Source organism: Solanum stenotomum, chromosome 3, assembly GCF_019186545.1.
Source record: "Solanum stenotomum isolate F172 chromosome 3, ASM1918654v1, whole genome shotgun sequence".
Taxonomy (NCBI): Eukaryota; Viridiplantae; Streptophyta; class Magnoliopsida; order Solanales; family Solanaceae; genus Solanum; species Solanum stenotomum.
In genome coordinates this window covers 16,099,476-16,116,583 of record NC_064284.1, presented here as the reverse complement: position 1 = coordinate 16,116,583, position 17,108 = coordinate 16,099,476, and the positions used below count along the sequence as shown (strand labels likewise).

At 31.0% G+C, this 17,108-nt stretch overlaps 2 protein-coding genes across 2 annotated transcripts; one reads left to right on the top strand and one right to left on the bottom strand.

Annotated features, from left to right (window-relative positions):
• Window positions 1-2,048: 2,048 nt before the first annotated feature.
• LOC125858518 (protein DOWNY MILDEW RESISTANCE 6-like) lies at window positions 2,049-8,468 on the top strand. The gene is made up of 4 exons (XM_049538320.1): window positions 2,049-2,358; window positions 2,446-2,693; window positions 7,111-7,435; window positions 7,636-8,468. Exons 1-4 carry the CDS (start codon window positions 2,161-2,163, stop codon window positions 7,876-7,878), a joined length of 1,014 nt encoding a protein of 337 aa, XP_049394277.1. The 5' UTR covers window positions 2,049-2,160; the 3' UTR covers window positions 7,879-8,468.
• Window positions 8,469-9,213: 745 nt separating this feature from the next.
• Window positions 9,214-12,915, bottom strand: LOC125858515 (caffeic acid 3-O-methyltransferase-like). Its single transcript, XM_049538313.1, is given in 5 exon segments — window positions 9,214-9,432; window positions 9,434-9,679; window positions 9,771-9,835; window positions 9,999-10,309; window positions 12,429-12,915. Coding segments are annotated over 5 exon segments (1,113 nt in total). The 5' UTR covers window positions 12,848-12,915; the 3' UTR covers window positions 9,214-9,360.
• Window positions 12,916-17,108: the final 4,193 nt, after the last annotated feature.

The window sequence follows — 17,108 nt, the reverse complement described above, 5'->3', positions numbered from 1 at the left end:
GTCCTTAGGAAGTGTAAAACAATCTTCCAAAAGCAATACAAAAGTGTTATTCCAAAACTCTCTTTGTTTTTTCTAAGTCTTTCCTTAATCATTCTCTTAGCGATTCAAGTCTTAAAGGCTTCCTTGAATTTACAAGATCTTGAAAGAGTAGTGAGTAAATTGTCAAGGGCTGCACGGAACTTTAGCCAACACTCTAAGTTCGTGACAGTTAGTTCTATTATCTCATGAGAATGTATAAAATAGTACTCTATATAGATTCTGATATATTTTTTCTATTAAATTAAGTTTTAGGCTTGACTCCCACCTAAAAAAAAATACTATCAAGAGGAGAATTTTTCAATTTTCATAGTGAAATAAAATTAGGAATCTCGTCCTAATTTGATGTGAGATTCTTTCTATCAACTCCTTCCCCTTCATGCTCGAATTTGAAAGTTCTATATTTGAATTTTCACTATTTGGTTGGAGTGATATTCAAGGATAAGAAATATATTCCCCTCTCCCACGTACAATACGGTGGCGCCATACCGAACCCAATAAACTTGACTCTTATACTATATAAAGAAATGAATAGTGAATCTAACTCAATTCAAAAGTTAGTTTACAAAATAAAGGATTGCCTAAAATCAATATAAGAAGATTACACATCTCTTTTTTATATGATGTGTGATTCTTCAACACCCTCACCTCACGCTCAATATTAAATATATATGATACATGAATAATTTAATCTAGGACAACATCATCCATAAATAATTAATTGAAATGAATTTTACTTTGATACCAGGGAAATGAATTTGATTCTGATGTGAAATAAATATCCTCACATATTGACTATATTATATTGTATAGAGTAATCCTTATTTATTTCATCACTTTTGTCCGACCAATTTTTTTCTAAAAAAAATATTTTTTGCATTTCTCATTGACGTCGGCACATTGTATGAATCTGACCAGTCTAAAAAGGGATGATCAAATCCAAGACAGGCATGTCGGTAATCATAATTTATTTACATTAACTATACAGGAGATTAAAGTAGCTTGTGATTGGTTACCTTAATTATAAATTAAGTGATTTAGGACCCATTTGGATTGACTTAAAAAGTAGCTTTTAAGTTAAAAGTAAAAAAATCAAACTGAAATGACTTTTAAGTCAAAAAATAAAAGTAAGGGGAGCCTACTTTTGGTTTCTGACTTATTTTAAGTCATTTTTGTCTTATTTTAAGTTATTTTTTACCTTGCCAAACACTTCATAACTTATCTTAAGTCATTTTTTGCTTATTTTAAGTTATTTTTTATATTTGCAAAATACTTTCAGAAGTAAAAAATTGACTTAAAAGTATATTTGATCAACTTTTAAGTCAATCCAAACGGGTTATTAGTAAGTTATTTTAAAAGTATTTTGATTTTAATATTTAGCTTTTAAGCAAAGAAAATCTGATTTACCTAGTGGTTAAAAGTACAAAGAATCTGATGATGCCGGTCAGATCTACAAATTAGTAGGTAGTACTCCGCTCATTTTAATAATTTTTTTAAATCTACTATACGTTTTAGAAAGTAAAAACGAATTTTAAATTTTATGCTATTAATTAAAAGATATATAAAATGTAGTGAAATACTCTATAATCTTGTTATATTAAACATGTCACGTGAAAAAATTAGAATTAAAAAATTGTTAAAAAAGACATCATTTTGAAATGGATTATAAAGAAAAATGATCAAACAAATTTATACAAAAGGAGTATTTAATTTTTTTATTTTAGTCCGTCGCATAAAAAATCAGACGTTTTTGATGATATTATCACTCTCATCTATTTAGCAAAAAGTTCATAAAGGTATGTTCTTCTATTTAAATTTTATTTATTTAAGAATATAGTTTTAAAAGAAGCAGTATAGTACTTATATACGCTCATCTTGAGTCTTTGTTTAGCTTAGAGAAAATTCAAATGATATTTTACTAATATATTAAATAGGTACGGTGACATGACACATGGGGATAACTAGCCTGTCTATATAAACATGAACCTTCTCAGAAGTATGAATAAGAATATTGTGAATAAATCTTCTTCATTTGTAATTCACAAATTATTAGTCCTTTTTTTTTATTTCCAATTTAATTATATTTATTTGGTACGCCATATATATATAATATCAATAGATTCCATGGAAACGAAAGTTATTTCGAGCGGAATCCACCACTCTACTCTCCCTCAAAGTTACATCCGACCCGAATCCGACAGGCCACGTCTATCGGAAGTGGTCGATTGTGAAAATGTTCCAATAATTGATTTAGGTTGCGGAGACCAAGCTCAAATAATCCGTCTAATTGGAGAAGCTTGTCAAACTTATGGTTTCTTTCAGGTTCTTATCGTTAAAACTCATGAATTAATAATCATTTTTTTCGATTAATAACGGAAAGATTTAATTGACTTTATGACTATATTTTAGGTAATTAATCATGGTGTACCAAAGGAAGTTGTAGAGCAAATGCTAAGGGTAGCTGGGGAATTTTTCAATTTACCAGTAGAAGAGAAGCTAAAATTGTATTCAGATGATCCTTCAAAGACCATGAGATTATCTACTAGTTTTAATGTTAAAAAGGAGACAGTTCATAATTGGAGAGATTATCTCAGACTTCATTGTCATCCTCTGGAGAAATATGCTCCTGAATGGCCTTCTAATCCATCGTCTTTCAGGTAAACACCATTAATTAACTTGTCTTAATTACTTTCATTATCTTAATATACATTGCTATCCGAGTCATTACTTTTAATTATCTTTATATACGTCAACCACTTTGTGTGTATAGTTATGCATGGTAACCTCAAATAACAGCGTGTATCGTATCTGATGTTGTTACGTATTTAAGTTGTTTATAAATAGGAATATTTTAAAAGTTGGACATGTGTCAGATGCGCGTCAGGTGTTTGTCAGTCTTATAGAATGTAAAATTAATTTCTTTTTAGAAACAATATCTATAAACAAAACCTCACTATAAAATTAAAGAACTACTTATTTAAAATATTAAAAAAAATAGTAATTGATTAGGGAGACTAGTAATAAATTATTTCATCCTAAAAAGGGTCAACTCATAAAAAGAAAAAGAAGGAAGATGATTCTTTGATAATTAAAACTACCTAATCTACCTAGCTAACCTTTCAATAATGTACAAACTGATCTTGATTTTTCTAGAATGCATGTTCCCTTTGAATGTCCCAACCATTTTTAATTCCGTTACCTTGTCTTTTTCCTTCTTTTTTCATATTTCAATGAGTATTTAAGAAGTACTCTCCCAATTTCATATTAATTGAATTCGTAAAGTAATATCTAATCTCCCAATTTCATATTAACTGAATTCGTGAAGCAATACCCATTTATTAAGAAAAATATTCAATGACATAATTTTAATCATATTTTTATTATTGTTTTTTTTTTGTAAAATCATAAATATAACTTTGCAAGCCGTGCAATTTATCACTTAGAAAATATGAAATTTCATTAAAGAAAAAGATAAATATGAAAAAAAAATATCAAACCTCCATCTTGATTTTTGAACAATTCAATTATTTTGTACAATCCAAAAATTTCAGATAATATAGAACAGATGGAGTATTAAGTTTGATTTTGGTCACCTATATTCCCTCTAGTATGTTCAAATATTGAATCACAATTGATTTTTTCATAGATGTAGTCTTGACCTAGTCAATAATTTTGTTGCTATTCCTCAACTTCCGATAACAAAAACTAGAATAGCCACATAAATTAGAGTAACCATTATTCACCATAAGGAAAAAAAATGTAGAATTTTGATTTTTGAAAAGAAAAGAAGGTAAATGTCAGAAACAAGCATGTGAGGCCACATTTGACTATTTCAACGTGTCGTAGTTAGTACCATTTTTTTTAAAAAAATAAAATAAAATATTGTCTCAAGATGTAGTACCATATAGATTAATAATTAACTAATTAAATATTACGTCATGGATGACAAATTTGATGACACCATCATTGTCGCTATATTTTTTCATTAATCGACACGTATGCAATGAGTGTGTCACCCTAGTGATGAAATCACTATGGAGACGTAAGCCGACAAAAGTGAAGGTGATGGGTGGCCTTAAGTCCTGATTCATGTCGACTCAGGATCGGATTCCTTTGTTCGATTGAAATTTTTTCTTATCTTACTTTAATTAGAATAATTTAAAATTAATATTTATTTATTATATCGTTATACAATTATTTAACACTTTATTTTATAGCACAAATTTAAAAAATTATTATATCTTACTACTATATTATGTTAAGTCGAAAAATGTTACATTTAGAAAAAGTAGTGCCTTTTGTTTTAGCAAAGCTCTACTGTTTCTATTTGCTACACAAAAAAAGTACTTTTAGCCTCTTTATAAATATTCACCCGGTCACTTTTTGTCGATCCAATTATATATTAAATAAATTATATTTTGATTCGAATTTGTCTTTTTATTATCACAAAGAGACACATAGTAACCTCGAAAATCAAAGAACTTATCCCAATTTTAATTAGCTAATTTCCTTAAAAAATCGTTCATTTAATCCATCCCAACCCATAAATATTTAAAAAAATAATATAAAAATACTCAATAGGTGATAGATACACTGCCTTTGACCATTTCAGACCCATCATTTTCGTTCGTGTTGTGCAATTTCCCCAGCACTTTTCTTTCTAAGTGTTAATATTAAAAAAAATAAAAAAAGATTCGACTAATATAAAGTTATATAGCATATTTTATCATCAATTTTTTTTATTGTAAGGTTTGAATCTAGACCTTTGAATGTGGGTATAGATATTTTATACATTCTATGTACCTCTTTCTCAAAAAGTAAATAAAAGAGTGCTTAATAATGAGGAAATAAAGAAATTATATACAAGTCTTTTTTTATTGAAATTTCTAGATCACTCTTTTTAAGTGGAGAATAATCGAGAAGCGAATTAATTTAGTAAATTATAGTAACATGTTACGCTATAATTAAGCCGAACAAGGACAAATAACATAAAATAAACAAGTTAAATATAATATTCATAGTTTTATGTACCCCATAAGAATCTGTCTCATCCCTTGAATTTTCCAATTTGTGTGTCCAAAAAGTAATAGTACCCTTTGACAATCTCGTAATGGTGAAAAACACCATAATACAGCAAATTTTCTATACATTGTGATAAAATATCAAGTTTCGAGACCATAAGTAACTTATAATTTGTTTATAATGTTAAATGGTTAGGAAATTTGATTAGAAATTTAAAAAGTCTATAATATTCTTTTTATTTTAAAATAAATGATTTTTTTTAATTAAAAAGTATTAAAGTTAAAAGAGTAAAAATGTTCAAAAAGGTAAAATAACATAGTGTGAAAAAAACATCATTATGGCCAAATTTTCTGGCCAAAAGGATTTTTTCTTTTATTTTTTATATTTTATCTTTATTTTTACCCATAATAGACTTGAAAGGATATTTTGTTCTATTCAATATTTCTTATGCAAAGAGATTTTTTTTCTTTCTGGAGTTTCTACTTTCTATTAACAATTACATAAAATGTTTAATTTTTCTGTTTTTATAATAATGAGTAATGATGACAATTAGTTTTCTTATTTTAAACAAAAGAATAAATGACGGTGGGTAAGCAATGAGAATCTGAAACATAAAAAATAAGAATATGCTGATTTTGTTGAGTTTCATGGCTAAAAAAACGCGTTTTTAAGGATTAATTTACCAAATGAAAGTGACTTGCAACAAAATTTCAAATGGCATAACGTAAGCTAATGAATAATTGGGGCTTTTAGTTCAATTATAGAGCATTTGATTAAACGTTATACTTTAAAATAATAAAAAGTGAGTGGGGGTGTTGAATTAGAAAGCCAACACAGCACAAAAATATGTTTATTCATTTCTTAGTGATTATAGATAGTTATTTAAGCCAACCCCATATCATCATTATGGTCACCATCAAAATTGATCCTGTTTTATATTCCATTAATTAATTAATTAAAAGCAAGTGAATTGTCTATGCTAATTTGCGGCTGGTTTCACGCGTTAATTAAAGTGGTGTTGATTTTTGTGGATCTGTTAAAGCTTCAAGATTTGCCGACATTATTTCTTTTCCAAGTTTCTTTTGGGGTAGAGTTGATGGACTTTTGAATAGCGGGGGAAGAAAGTTACTTCCTTTCTCTGTTCGGATTTATTTGTCAAAATTTTGAATAGTGTGGAAAGAAAGATACTTCTTCCATCTCAATACGTTTCGATGTTGAAAGTTAATTTTATTGATTTTTAAAGCTAAATTAGTTCAATATTTTATAATTATAATTTATTTCTTCAAAAATCTTAATGACAAGTATTATAAATATTGGTCAAAGTTCGGTTGGTTCACAGATAATATTATACCAAGATTATTGTGTTGAGATCATATTTTTTGAACTAATTTATTTTATTTAGAAGGTAATAGTACCTACTAGAATGAGATTAAGGTTGTGTTTAAATTTTGTTATATTGATTGAAATTATAAATTTAATCTGGATTCATTTATATCTTTAATCTGTAAAATATAATTTTTAACCCAAACTTAATCCTGAAATACATTTACTTTATCCTGCGTACCAAATTACTTACCCCTTTGGTACACCCTTATGGCCACTTTTAAAGTTGTTGTTTATAACATTTATAGCATTTTTAAAGTATTTAAATCATAACTATAGTTGATTCGCCTTTCTTAGTTTGAACTTGAGAATATTGTGTCTTACTGTTAAATTATGTGGTGCCCTTAATTCCATCAACAAAATGCATAATTATCAAACTGAATCATTCAACCAGTTTCCTAAATATAATTTGGACATAATAATGCCTATGTCTGGACTTGAGAGTTGTGTAGAATATTAGTCTGATAGTTGAGACTTTGTCATTCTTCTAAAGTAAAGCCGAGCCCAACACTACATTAAACATAGCTTAGAGGGCTCTTACTAAATTGGGTTACTTAATAGAATTCTCACTACTTTTTCTTATATAAAATAAAAAATGATGTAATGTATCAATATTCAATTTATTTCAATTTGAAGAAGAAGAATTAATCTAAATAGTGGTTGTTACAGGGAAATCGTGAGCAGATATTGCACGGAAGTTCGAGAACTCGGATTTAGATTGGAGGAAGCCATAGCAGAGAGCCTGGGCTTAGAGAAAGAGTGTATAAAAGATGTATTGGGAGAACAAGGCCAACATATGGCTATCAATTTTTATCCTCCATGCCCACAACCAGAACTCACTTATGGGCTTCCGGCCCATACTGATCCAAATTCACTTACAATTCTTCTTCAAGACTTGCAAGTTGCTGGTCTTCAAGTTCTTAAAGATGGTAAATGGTTGGCTGTCAAACCTCAACCAGATGCCTTTGTCATTAATCTTGGTGATCAATTGCAGGTAAACCACAACTCCTTGAGTCGTTTGTTTGTTGTGAGGTATAAATTATAATAATATTGGAGGTATTAGGTAGTCGTTGAATTATTTATTTATTCCACCATTCACCTAAAACATAACTACTAGGGTCACTTTTTTTATTTTATTAAAGTGCGATTGCAAAATAAGTTAAATTTGAATCTAATACAATGGTGATTGTGCAGGCAGTAAGTAACGGTAAGTACAAAAGTGTATGGCATCGAGCTATTGTGAATTCGGATCAAGCTAGGATGTCAGTGGCTTCGTTCCTATGTCCGTGCGATAGCGCAAAAATCAGTGCTCCAAAACTCCTGACGGAAGATGGATCTCCAGTCATTTATCAGGACTTCACGTATGCTGAGTATTACAAGAAGTTCTGGAGCAGGAATTTGGACCAGGAACATTGTTTGGAACTTTTCAAGAATTAAATTCTTGGAAGTATGGGATAAGGTGGGATCTCCTGGGATTAAGTTTAGAATTAAATTTATATTTTGTTTGGTTGAGTGTGAGATAAATCTATACTTTCAATCAAACAAAATATAAATTTAATTTCAAACTTAATCCTTGATATCCCGTCTTCTCCGATCCAATCAGACTTAGGCATCATTTAGTCAGCAAACCAAATGACCCCGAATCACAAGTAGTACTACCTATTTTTAATTTGTCTTTTTGCCGAGTTGCCAGCATTTTCAGTACCTTTTTGTTGTAGATTCGAGTTATAGTTATGGGGTGTGAGTTAAACTAGTCTGAAAAAAGAAAAATGCAGACACCAATTATATCTTCATTGCCTTGCTGATTTACCCAATTACATGACTATTCCAATTTTATGTTACTGTAGAGTAGTATTAGCAATTGTCCCGGAGAAATGGACTACAAAATCTTGTTGGATTAATAAGTTGTAGTAGTAATTTCATTGTTTACTGTATTTGCTTCATTGATTTTACTTCTGTGGAAGTTTGCGTGTACCTATGAGTGTTATTAAACACTATGATAATAATAAAACATCGATGTTCGTTAATTCTTCAACGGATTGCTCTTCTTCAACGGATTGGAGCAATGTGGTGTCATGTTTACTTCATTGCCTTGTTTTGTGAGGCCATATTCACAATGTAGGTGTTGAATTCTCTCTAAAATTGGTATAAGATTATCTGTTGGCATTCATGCTACAAGAAGACTAAATAGTGCACTTGATTATATGTTATGACTATTTATATTTGATTGCTCGGGATCATATTCCACTTAATACATTTTTTCTTCTGTTTTTTTAGTGGTGCACTTATGTTCTAGAAATTCTTGATCCATCTAGGCGCCTCTGCAGCTATGAAACAACAAACAATGCCGTTGTGAGAAACTAACTTGAAACAACAAAGCCATAAACAATACTAGTATTTTGCTGTTAAAAGGCCATATTATCTAGAGTACCAAATTAACAAAACAAATACTATTCAGTAACATATTTGCAATTGGCAAAGCTGTGTCACAGCCCACAATTACATGTGCCATGGCCTAGAAATGAGCAAGTTGGACTATCCGATGAAAGACTGCGAAGCCCATGCATCTTCAAAGTACATGAACCATTGCCAAAGACTTTAGGTATTTCTACTCTTTTTTCGCTTCAATTTGTTTGTCTTAATTTTTTTTTTTTTTGGGGCAATTCTTTAGTTTTGATTTTCACATGACATGTTTAAAATCACATTATTAAATGATATTTTGATTTATTCTACATATGACATATATTTAAAATATTTATGATGGCCATATAGTTCAATAGAATATATGATTGAAATTGGCATTCCTTCAATACATATGTATTACAGAAATAGTACATACAAGTTCAAAATCCAGCCAAAAAGCTTCATATTAAACACATCCCTTTCTCTGAGAACAATTATTTTTTGGTTTGAAATCCTTCAATGGAATTGAATTAGTTGATCACTTGGTGAATTCCATAACCCAAGTGTTGTAAGCACAACAAGCCTTGCTGAATCCATTAAATCCAGCGCCTTTAGCCAAAGCCTCAAATTCTTTCTCAGTCCTTTCTTTGCCTCCTGGATTATGTGCTAACATTATTACATCAATATGTACTGTATTCTTTGTGGAAGTTGATGTGTCTGGGACCTCTGGAAGTAAGCATTCCGCAATTATCACTTTCCCATTTGCAGGAAGTGCTTCGTAGCATTTCTTCAAGAACTTTAAGCAATGTTCATCGCTCCAATCATGACAAATCCACTGCAATAGTCATATATTCAATATAATCCTCTCTTTTACATCTTCAATTTTTTCAAAAAGTAAAGCGTTCAAACTTCAATGTATTCATTACCTTCATGAAAATGGCATCCGCTTTCGGCACACTAACAAACATGTCACCACCAATGTGTTCGACGCCTGGATAAAATTTACGAAAGCGATTACAAACAAGAAAAAAGAACATTGATGTCGCTATTATCAATTATAGGTGAAGAATAAGACACATTTCCTTCCGTGATGCACCACATTAACAACTAATCATAACTTGATTTTAGACCATATATTAATTAGCTTAAGTTACCTGGGTAAGGTGGAGCATCTTCAATAACATGTGGCAAATCAAAGTTAATGCCCTTAATGGAGGGATACTTAGAGACAATCATGCTCACAGTAGCCCCTGTTCCACCACCAACATCAACAATGGAGTTGAGTCCTTCAAATCCTTTATAGGCTTCCAGAATCTTCTTGATGGACAAGGTGGTGTGATCAGACATTCCACGGTTGAAAACCTTATTGAATCTTGGATCTGTTCCATGGTACTCGAATGCTGTCATTCCATACGCCTTGTTGAATGGGATTCCACCATCAAGTACTGCATCTTTTAAGTGGTACCTGCAATACAAGTAAATAAATTCTATTCAAATTAACACATTGCGGGTCGGCTCAAACCATCGCAGCACAACTCATATGCTAAATAAAGTTCAGTGACCATACCTGAAATTCAACTCGAAGACTAACGGTTGTAGTTAGATGAGTTAGTGACTTAATTTCTGGTTCTCAATCATTGTTTCCATTACTTCATTCTGTGACTACTTTTAAAACAGAGATAGGTGTGTAGACATTGAAATTTTGTGGGACTCTAGAAGGTGTGTTCAGTTTCAATTAGAATTCTTGAAAGCTACTCAATCCTAGACCCTAGTTCATGCCTATATAAAGGGTACTAAATTCTCTTAAACGGCATCTCAAATATTCTGTAAATTGATGAAATATTCATATAGAGGTCAAAACTAAATCATCCTAATTTGAGAAATATGTCACTAACGACCCTTGAATCATGGATAAATCTTAGACGAGTAATATCAAGGAGGAACAAAATTATATCCGCAATATTTATCAATAAAATTATGTTTCTTCTTATTATCAAAGCAATTAAAGATCTAAGTCTTTTTTTCTTCGTTCTTCCTTAAAAGGAAAAACAAACCATTCATACTCTCATACCTCAAGTTGGATAACTTTCAAACAGTTCAAAGGAAAATCTTTCGATAATTTATTTTATTGTGATTGCAATTTATTTTCTATCACTTTAAAATTTGTTGCAAATCATGTGCTTCCGTATGATTTCTTTTTTCTATGTTTGGTGGCCCATCTTATCACAAGAGAAACCCAATTCAATGAAAGTTCTCAACATCACGATACCTTCTTTTTCAGTTTCCACACATAAAAAAGGAAAATTTATAGTAGTAGGTAATACTACTTCTCATCAATTGTCTGTCGTTTTTTCAATGGGTAGAATAGAATCAATATGTTGAATTACACGCGGGGTTGGTCATAGGTGTCAACATGATAAAGATTCAAAACCTACTTTAATTCACATCTAAAAGGTTTAGCTAAGGGACAAACCACAGTTTAAATTCATTTTCTTTTTCTAGTGGTCTAAAAAATATGGCGTAACCAGAACGAAAAAGAGAAAATGATAATATGATTTGTACTACTTTTGATTGTCTCGTTTTTAACTTTATACCAAGTTTCAGAAGTAGACTTTTTTTTGAATTTTTTTTATTTCAAACTAAAAATAGGTTGAATGTATCAAAATATATTTTAAATAAGATATAAAAAACTAAAATTAAAAAGGGAAAAACATTTCTGTTGCAAAAAAGACTAGAAAAACACTGAAACAAAAATAATAATTAATTTGCAACTGTTAGGTGTGTGTGGGAACTAAATTCACATTGAATGTTGAAAAGAAAAATAAAGTGAGAAGTATTGAAAACACCCATAATGACGTAAATTATTAGTTTAGTCCTTTAATTATTGACAGTCTTAAATACACTTTTTTACTTGGTTAAGCAATTTAAAAACGCCCTCTTATGCCACATGTTGTCCACTATGCGTATATGTGAAAATTTCTGCTAATGTAGCGTACACGTAGATATATATATAGTAAAAAAAGAACATACAAATAAATTAAATGCTAGTAAAATTTAGTAAAGAAGACTTTTTTTGGAAAAAATCAATTTTTTCCCTTACCTCACCCCATCCCGTACCCGGATACCCCAACCCCAACCCCACTACCCACCCACCCCTCACCCACCAATTTTTTAAAAAAGTTTTGTTATCCAACACCTTAAAAAAGCTTTTTATCCAACACCACTAGTCCCCCCACCCCAAAAGAAAACTTTTAAAATAAAATATATTTTTCTCTTATCCCACCCCTACCTCCTCCACTACCCGCAAAAAAAAAACATTTTAAAAGAGATTTTTTTTTGGGAGTGGATGGGTAGTGAGGTGTGAGGTTGAGGTGTTGGGTCGATTAAAATAATAATTTACGTCAAATTTGAAGGTGTTTTTAATACAGTTAGTTATAAGTTGTAAGAATATTTTAACCTTTTGAGAAAACTATGCCAACTTGATCCATCACTACGGATACCGCAACTACATTATAACAATAGGAATTGAGTAATTGTAAACCAGAACAAATGAATCACAAAAAGGCAGAATTAAGGGAATTTACCAGCTCTCCATAAGTACTTTATCTTGATTCATGAGCAAAAGTGGGGCAACAGAAACACCATCCACATTCTTAGTCAAGAACTTACAAACCGGAGCAAGACTATACAGCCGCTCTACACGTCCATCAGGGAGTGTCCTGAGTGTACAATTGAGAACAGAGTAAGTAGCAAGGAGCCTAAGCATTCGATCGAGCATTACCGGTGCATCTGGGTTCTTCGAAGGGAGTTGAGCTGCTAGCTCAGAAGGCGAAATAGATGCACCTGGACCAGCCTTAGCCATAATTTCAAGAAGGTCAAGTTCTACAGCTGATTTTAGGACCATGGGTAGTACAGAGGCACTGGCCAATTGCATAGCGAATAAGAAAGCTTCATCCTCTGTTTGAGTTAGGCTGTTGCTCTGGCTATGGCTTGTTGAACCCATTTTTCAATTTTTTTAAAGATAATTGAATTGAGCAAGTAGAAGAAAACAAAGAGAAATTTTGGGTGATGTGCAGAATGAGAGGAATGTGTGTGGCATTTTATATGGTTATATTTTGTTCACCAACCCAAATTTGGTGGAGATGCTGGCCTACAATTTGACCCCACAGCGCACCACTAAGAATTAGTCATCCTCTCTATAGTTGTGAGTTTAGATACCAATCTGACGTACAAATGAAGTGAGCAACCACTCACTCAATTCACCTTACTCATTCACCATTCCAATCGCGAATCTAAATTTTATGGATTTTTTTTTTAAAAAAAGTTATGAGATCATATTTAATATTAAATATGAAATGTAATTTTAATAAATTTTTAGTCCTTTAACAAAACTCTATATAGGATACAAAAGTTAAATCATCATTTTAATGTGAAATGGTTACACGTTTAATATTGAAAAGGCTTTTTAGTAACATATGCCTACACTTTAACTTTACACGCCTTGCACTGAAAAAAGTTATTTACACTCTAACATTTCACTTGCAACTAATTGGAGGGAAATTGGTGAAAGACTCGAGATTGATTGTTAAATTTCAAGAGAGTCATTTGTAAGATAGCCTTCCTCAATGAAATGTCGATACCCGATCACGATACAACCTTAGGTCACTCTGGAAATGGTCCTTCCTAATTTACTTCTCTATTTTTCTTAAGTTATTTTCTAGATAATTATTTTAGATAAACTCTAAACTTTTAATAACGAGCGCACATATTTAAAAATAATTGTAAAACTGCAGAAAACATGGACTACAATAATTTACATCCCTATTAAATCAAAATTACTTTCAAGACAGTGTTTTGTCACACAACATTCATTATCAATTATCCAAGTTTATTTTCCGAAAAGATTAGATCCTCGTAAAGGGGAATTGCAGACGGCATGATTACTTTAATAGAAGTGTATTCTTTTTAACATATGAAACGGTTTGATAAGTTTTAATATTATTTTATACGAAGGGTATAGGAGAAGAAAAAAAAATACTTAACATAACATGAGCATTACAACCTCCTACTTCGTGATATATATTCCTATATACCAATCCTATTTTAAATTAAAAATTTGGGGACAGGGATCTGTCACCACTTAAAAGAGTTTTATAAAATAAATTAAATCGAATCAAAACTGAACAACAAAAATGTCAAAGGCTAGAAACAAAAAAATTACTCTCCGTCTAACAATAGTTGTCCACTATATTAGCAATAGTTATCCAACAATATTTATTCAATTTAAAAAATTAAGAGGTAATTTACCCTTTATGTTTATTTTATCCTTGTTATTAAATATTATTTATCATCTAACACATTTCTCAAAACATTAAATTTATTAAAGTCTAAGGATAATATAGTAATATTACCCCTATTATTTATTATTTCTTCTCAAATCAATAGTGAACAATTATTATTGAACATAAGGACAAAATAAAATTTAGGTGAGCTATTGTTTCATTATTATGACTATAGAAAAAAGAATACGGATGACAATGGGGCGGGGTGGGTCTAAGACTATGTGGGGTGGGTAGGATGAGGTTGAAGTGGGGTTTTTTAAAAAATAAATAATGCGTTGCGGGTATATATGATTTTTATGTGGGTTCAAACTTAATTTTAACTTTTTACATGTTATAAGGGTGATAGAACATTATTTATTAAGATAATTTTGATAAAACTACTAAAATATTCAAAATAATAAATGAAAATAATACAATTTCTTACATGTTTCCTAGGGGTGTCAAATGGGGGGGGGGGGGTTGGGTTGAAATTGGAGATATTAAAATGGGTTGAAATAGAAATCGGGTTGGGTCTTGACCCACCCAAGTTTACTTTGGGCTCAAATGGGCTAAAAAACGGGTTGGGTCTTGACCCGCCCAATTTGACCCGATTAATCTCAATAATTTTAACATAGTGATATTTAACTTTTATAATCACAATTCGAATTTCAACTCAAGATTTTTTTTTAAAAAAAGTAACAAATAGATAGATAAAATCCTAAAAGATGTTAAATAGATAATAATTCATACCTTTAATATAGTAACATATATTAGTAAAGAGTTTTAAAACGGATTGAAATTGGAGATTGAATTGGGCTCAATTAAGGATTCTCTTAAAACGGGTTAGGCTTGAATGGATTGAAATTAAACCTAATTCAAATTATCTTGAGCCCAACCCTTAAAACTCTGGGCGACCACCTATGTTTGGGTTCATTTTTGACACTCCTAATGTTTCCCAATTGCCTCTAAAAAATAAATTTTTAAGTGACTATCCTATTATATTAATACAACTTAATAGAAAAAAAAATTTAGTATCACATTTCACTAGAAAAAAAAAGATATTTAAAAAGTTATGCGGGGCAGATTGAAAATGAAAAAAATTATTATACAAGACGAGGTGAATTAAAAATTTTAAGGGTTAAACTCAACCCACCCCACCCCGCATTGCCCCATTGCCATCCCTCATCCCTGATAAAGAAGCAATCAAGATCCCAAACTTGCTCCCTCCCACGGCCCACCCACCTTGGGCCCAAGAAGGTATAAATGACAACGACGTCTGTTTTTCTCTAGCTAATTTCTTCTACTTCTTACCTTTCTTCGTTTATAGTAAAATATGATAATTGCGTGAGGATTTAAAAGATCATTTTTTACCAAAAAAGTCAGGAATTAAGCAAACCCAAGTCAAGATAGTTACTGGAAAATGGAGATTTTTCAATTGGTCCACAATGACTAATTATCCAACTAAAGACATAATTGTGTTAACTACTTTGATTTAACTTGTACGTAGAAAATAATCCTGATTTTTTTATTGTTATAGTCTAAGTATTATTATGCATAAGTCATAGCATAACATAAAAAATGATTCCCAAAAAAATAAAAAAATCAATTGTTATAATAAAATATCCTTATAAAAAATTATTGATAAAGAGAAATCTAACTATACTAGTCAAATTTATAAGTTCCTTCTTGCCCTGAAAGATCAATTAATAAAAGTTTTGTGATCTACCTTTCTTCAAATCTTAAATAGAAAATTCAAGCCATATTGGGACTTCATTCTAGATTCAAGATTTAACATAATTTATAGCAGTACTGATTACTTAATTAGTCAAAATTAGCACCCATAAGTAACACTCATATCCTATTATTCCTAAAAGCACGCTTAAGTTTTCAATTCCCACCCAAAACCGTTGCTATTTTCTCTTTTAATAACATGACTTCCTGTGATAGTTATGGTATATTGCATACTTAAATAGCAATATTTAACATATAAAATGTATAGTATAATGATGGAATATACTATATAATAACGGTATAATGCAAATGTGTACGTGTTTATTAAAAAACAATTCCCGGTATTGTAACACCCGGTGTTAGAACAATCTAGATTTAGAAAACACCATACGAGCCAAAAATTTGAAATTTTGCAAGTAATGTTAAGTTATGAGTTTTGGGTCAACTTCAAACGATCATAACTTTCCGTACATGATGAGTTAGGTGGCCCATAAGATATCAAATGAAAGGTCTTGAAATCCTCTTTCCAACGCCACCAAGTTTGCTAAATTTTGAGCTCGTATGAGGGAGATATGGCCATTTGAAATCTGCCTGTCCAGTTAAAGAAAGTTACCCGAATTAGTGAGGGGTATTTTGGTCTTTTTCGTACCCAATCAGATTAATTCGAAATTAGTATTATTTTTGGGGTCAAATCTGATTTGGGTTAGTTTGCGTAATCAAAACACGCTTAGGGTTTTGAGAGGAGTTCGAGAAGAGGAGAAAAGGAGAAAAATTCAAAGCGTTCATCAAGATTCGAGAGATTTTCGAAGGGTTTTCGCCAAGGATTCGATCCTAAGAGGTATGTGAGTTCTCATAGTGTTGGCTTCGTTCACCCAAACGCAAATCATGTTATGTTAATGCAAATTTCATTCTCAAAAGTTGAAGGATATGAGTTCTTGATAAGTATTCTTGAAGTATTGTTTTCGTTCTTGAATTAAGATGGGTTTGATGAGTTCTTGAGATAAGTGTATCGAGTTTAAGAGTTGTTTTTGAGTAGATTCTTGTGTACTTGTATTGGGTAATTGAACATAAGGAAAACTTGAGGAAATCAATCGATTAAAAGTGATTTAGGATCAGAAAATGAGTAGAAAAATTCGTCGGACTGTTCTGGGGAAGGATGGTGCGGCGCCCAGAAGCGCTAGGAGGTCTGGCGTGGCGGGCCAGCAGTGCGCC